At 39.0% G+C, this 5572-nt stretch overlaps 1 protein-coding gene across 1 annotated transcript; it reads right to left on the minus strand.

The window, feature by feature from the left end:
• Positions 1-1008: 1008 nt before the first annotated feature.
• LOC106525087 (histone H4) lies at positions 1009-1382 on the minus strand. The gene has a single exon (XM_014019198.1). It carries the CDS (start codon positions 1365-1367, stop codon positions 1056-1058), a length of 312 nt encoding a protein of 103 aa, XP_013874652.1. The 5' UTR covers positions 1368-1382; the 3' UTR covers positions 1009-1055.
• Positions 1383-5572: the final 4190 nt, after the last annotated feature.

Here is a 5572-nt window from a genome sequence, read left to right on the forward strand (position 1 = left end):
GTGGCCGGTGAGTGTATATATACATACATACATACATACATACATACATATAGATATAGATATATATAGGATATTTTAAAAACGTCCTACTTTTTTAAAAGGGTAAATATCCTATATTGCTTTGTTCCTCTGTGCAGTACGATTTGCAACCGTTAGAAATTATGTAGACAGGTTCATCTCTGATGACTGTTTCTTTGAAATGAATATACAGTGATCAGTTACAAAGAACTGACTATATTGTTTATTGAAATGGAATTACAGTATTTCATGAGAACATCATTTGTATTTGACTTTTACTTTAACTATACTGAAAGGCTTAAGTGGTAGCCTTTGTTTACTTTATCTTCATCACTTTGAGTTAATCAAGTGCAACATAAAGCATTTATACACACTAAAGGATAGAAATGTGTCATTTGGCCAATTTGAACTACATTTTCTTCCTGCATGTCACCTTGTAATCCTAACCTGTTGGAATCAGGATATATATATAGAATCAGTTATCCAAATCCTGTTAACATTTGAACACCACAAATTTAAGGTTTGATCCAGATTAAAATTGGGACTGGATTCTGTGATGCAATCCCATTTCAGAATGTTTTCCTGTTGAACAACCCAATGATTATCTTTGAACAGCTGGCCTCTGTTGAATAAATCCACAATGTATCCAGTTTCGATATGCAAGTTGCTTGAACTGTGGTTAACATGTTTCAATATTAAGCTATTTTTAAACAGAGGAAACTCCATCTTAAAAAATACGCCATTTAACCCACGGGAATGTAGAGGCACAGAGCACTAGTGAACCATTTCATCAAAATAGAAACCTCAAACTAGAAAGTATTACTATTTCAAAGTATTTATGAATTGATTGTGCTGTATATTTATAATTATCTACTTTTGAGTCAAACAAAAAGGTTTTATGCAGCTGTTCATGCAATTTCCATTACATAAGATCTTTTTTAAATAATTTCATTGCACATTTGTAGACAGGAAGGCAGCTCTTAGTTAAGGTGTGTGGCCCTGAAAAGGGCCTTTTGTTTAGTTAAGTGGTTTAAAGTTTAACCTCCGAAGCCGTAGAGAGTGCGACCCTGTCTCTTCAGAGCGTACACCACATCCATGGCGGTGACGGTCTTCCTCTTGGCGTGCTCGGTGTAGGTGACGGCGTCACGGATCACGTTCTCCAGAAACACCTTCAACACACCGCGGGTCTCCTCGTAGATCAGGCCGGAGATACGCTTGACTCCACCGCGGCGAGCCAGACGGCGGATAGCGGGCTTGGTGATGCCCTGGATGTTATCACGGAGGACTTTACGGTGACGCTTTGCGCCTCCTTTCCCCAGACCTTTACCCCCTTTTCCTCTTCCAGACATGTTGAGATGAATTGAGCTGCTGAATGTCTGAACTTAGACTCACTGGTGTTTATCTCAGAACAGAGGACGTGTTTGAGGACAGGGGAGGGTTAGAGCTTCTTCTTCTCTGAAGTTTCATAAATAATTTTCTTGCTTTTGGGCTCCACCAAGTGACCAAAATCAACCATTACAACCGTGTGTGTCTGTGTGTGCTGTTAGCAAAATATCTCCCGATCCACTGAATGTACTGTCATCAGACTTTCAGATATTAATCATTAGATGGAAATGAACAAGTGATTCACTTCTTTCATGAAGCCAGTTCAAAACAAGCAAAGCATCTTGAAAAACACAACAATGTCTGATATGTCAGCAAATATGAGCTAAAAGGTATTTTTATTGTACACAAGAATACATAAGGTTTACCTTTATAAACCATTGATTGTTTGGATTAAAAATATCAGTTAAATAGCTATATCATATAGGGGACAAACACAGTGATATTAGAGAAGTGAAATGAAGTTTATATGATTTACAGAAAGTGTGCAATAATTGTTTAAACAAAATTAGGCAGGTGCATAAATTTGGGCACCGTTTTCATTTTATTGATTTCAAAACCTTTAGAACTAATTATTGGAACTCAAATTCGGTTTGGTAAGTTTAGTGACCCTTGACCACAGGTGACTCCAATTGTGAGAAAGGGTATTTAAGGGGGGGCAATAGTAAGTTTTTCTCCTCCCCATCTTCTTTGAAGAGTGGCAAATTTCAAATGAGATGAAAACAAAGATTGTTCAGCGTCATGGTTTAGGGGAAGGATACAGAAAGCTATCTCAGAGATTTCAGCTTTCAGTCTCCACTGTGAGAAACATTGTGAGAAAATGGATGACCACAGGCACAGTTCAAGTGTAGGCTCCAAGTGGCAGACTAAGATAAATCTGGAATAAACAGAAGTGAAAGATGTTGAGAAGAGTCAGAGTCAACCCACAGACCAGCACCAAAGACCTACAACYTCATCTTGCTGCTGATGGAGTCACTGTGCATCGTTCAACTATTCAGCACACTTTACACAAGGAGATGCTGTATGGGAGAGTGATGCAGAGGAAGCCTTTTCTCCGCCCACATCACAAACAGAGCTGCTTGAGGTTTGCTAAAGCACATTTGGACATCCAGCTTCATTTTGGAATAAGGTGCTGTGGACTGATGAAACTAAAACAGAGTTATTTGGGCAGAACAAGAGTCGTTATGCATGAAGGAAAAAGAACACAGCACTCCAAGAAAAACACCTGCTACCTACAGTAAAATGTGGGGGTGGTTCCATCATGCTGTGGGGCTGTGTGGCCAGTATAGGGACTGGGAATCTTGTTAAAGTTGAAGGATGAATGGATTCCAATCAATATCAGCAGATTCTGGAGACCAATGACCAAGAATCACAGACAAAGCTGAAGAGGGGGCTGCATCTTCCAACAAGACGATCCTAAACACTGCTCAAAATCTACTGAGGCATTCATACAGAGGAACAAGTACAACGTTCTGGAATGACCATCTCAGTCCCCAGACCTGAATATTATGGAAAATCTGTGGTGTCACTTAAAGAGAGCTGTCCATGCTCAGAAACCATCAAACTTGAATGAACTAGAGATGTTTTGTAAAGAAGAATGCTCTAAAATACCTTCAACCACAATCCAGACTCTCATTAGAAGCTATAGGAAGTGTTTAGAGGCTGTTATTTCTGTGAAAGGAGGAGCTACTAAATACTGAGGTAAGGTTTTTGTTTTTTTGGTGCCCAAATTTATGCACCTGCCAAATTTAGTTTAAACAATTATTGCACACTTTCTGTAAATCAAATAAACTTCATTTCACTTCTCAAATATCACTGTGTTTGTCCCCTATATGATATATTTCAATGATTTTTTTTAATCCAATCAATGATTTATAAAAGGTAAATCAGGAAAATTAACAAGGCTGTCCAAACTTTTTCATTTGACTGTATAGTTAATGTTGTCGTGGGGAACAAATGAATAAAAAAAGCATTTAAAAATAAAAAGCTGACCTGCTGCAGCAGGGAGAGACACCAGTGTTTTACTCTTCATTGTCTGCCTCCTGCTTATCATCCAGGCTGAGTTTTCTTTAACAAAACACGCAAGTAGGCTGAGTTTCTACTGTATGCAGCAGATCCCCCAAAACTGGTTTGGGTGGATTTGCCGATTCCTCCCTGCCCTGTGGTGCACAGTTTATATTTGACACCACAACAGCACAAAACAAAAGTTAATAAATCTGCGGTTCCTGACTAGGAAATAAAAGGGAAAAAAATGTTCAAATTGAGAACAGAAATAGGTCAGGGAAAGGTCAACGATCCTGATTTGTCCTGTTTGTGAAAACAATTATCTACTTTTTTATTTTAAAATTGTCCAGCTGTCATGAGCACACAAAACACACACACAAACACACACACGTACATAGCTATACTTGTGAGGACTTCACATTGCCATAATGTAATTAATACTGCCCAACCACGACCACATGTACTAAGGTTAACAACTCAATTCATACCTAAGGGCTAACCTTAACCCCTCACCCACAATAAGCGTTTTCCCTTGTGAGGACCGTCCTCACAAGGGCAAAACGTCCTCACAGTGATACTTATTTTACGTGTGCAATGCAGACACACACAAATTAATAAATATATAAAGGTGATACATTTGGCCTGCAGGCCTTGAGTTTGACAACATGTGCCTCAAGGTCTTAAAATCAGTGTTGCCCAAATGGATAGTAAAACCCATCCAACCATAATCAATCAATCAATAACGTCCAAATGTCAAACTCCATTGAGATTTACATTAAAGACGTAGAACTAATATACACATGTGCACAGTGTGTAGTATAAAAAACATTATCACTGATGTGTGTCTGTTTATTATATTAATAAACAATATTAGCCCCATTAGCACACATCTGCATTGAATCATTATTTGCATTTGGAGCTCTGAGACGACTGTGTTAGAGAGAATCAAAAAAATCAGAGGTGGGCACAGTTCCCCTAAAGCACTAATAGGGGAACTAATTTCCAGATTAGTGCTTTGCCAATTAAAAAAAATTATTAGTGCATTGGCACTTCCTAAATTTATAGGCAAAATTTAGAAGCACTAACTGGGGTCTATAAATGTTATCAATGCTATTAACAGCTCAGGGTGAAAGCTGTGTCACGTTTTGTTCATACGTGTCACTGATCCACTAGGTGACAAATGAACTCAAATCCAGCTGTGGAATGTCAATGATGAGAGCAACATGACAATATGTGACTCATGTTTGTTGAACAATGTTCATGGGTTGACTGGGTTATTTTAGTGCTTTAGAATTAGCTTTTGCTAAAACTTTGAGTGCATGTTTTAGAATTAGGGGACCTAAATATTTGAGTTAGTGCTTTAGAATTAYGGGACCTAAATATTTGAGTTYGTGCTTTAGAATTAGGGGACCTAAATATTTGAGTTAGTGTTTTAGGGCTAGTGGAACTAATTTTTTAGATTAGTGCTGCCCACCACAGTTTAAAATGAAAGAAACAGACAGGGGTGGGTAAAGGTGTTTGCTGCAAGTATATGCATAACAAAAAAAACAGTTGGAGGGTGTAGGTGTTCAGAATCACTCCATTTGGTGCATTTTACTGTTGATATTAACAAAAACAATTTCATTGTGACACTTGATATAATTTCCTTATGAATACTTTCTAAAAACTGCCAAATGTGGTAAAGTGCAGCCCAAATTTTAACAACCCACCCAGTGTTTTTCCCCACACACCAACAAGTTGGGCAGAAACCAGTCCAATGTGACAACACTGTAAATTTATGATACAAATAAGTGCAGGTGTGTAAAAACTAAGTAAAACCTGATGTTTTTGTAAAATTTTTCTTATCGGGCACACTTTTCCCCCCTCCTAATTTAAAGACTTAATTATTATAAACATGAGGATGGTCTTTAGTGAGGATGTTTGTGGCTCTTAAAAGAGCCGTTGTGGTTGTTGGGGATGAGGGCCGCTTTAAGCTCTCTCTCCACGGATCCTGCGGGCCAGCTGGATGTCTTTGGGCATGATGGTGACCCTCTTGGCGTGGATGGCGCACAGGTTGGTGTCCTCGAACAGACCKACCAGGTAAGCCTCGCTGGCCTCCTGCAGAGCCATGACGGCCGAGCTCTGGAAGCGCAGGTCGGTCTTGAAGTCCTGAGCGATCTCTCGGACC

This window comes from Austrofundulus limnaeus, unplaced genomic scaffold, assembly GCF_001266775.1.
Source record: "Austrofundulus limnaeus strain Quisiro unplaced genomic scaffold, Austrofundulus_limnaeus-1.0 Scaffold211, whole genome shotgun sequence".
NCBI classification, from domain to species: domain Eukaryota; kingdom Metazoa; phylum Chordata; class Actinopteri; order Cyprinodontiformes; family Rivulidae; genus Austrofundulus; species Austrofundulus limnaeus.

Bases quoted from the DNA above. Each gene is read 5' to 3' on its own strand.
- LOC106525087 (XM_014019198.1), bottom strand. From the start codon at position 1,367: ATGTCTGGAAGAGGAAAAGGGGGTAAAGGTCTGGGGAAAGGAGGCGCA.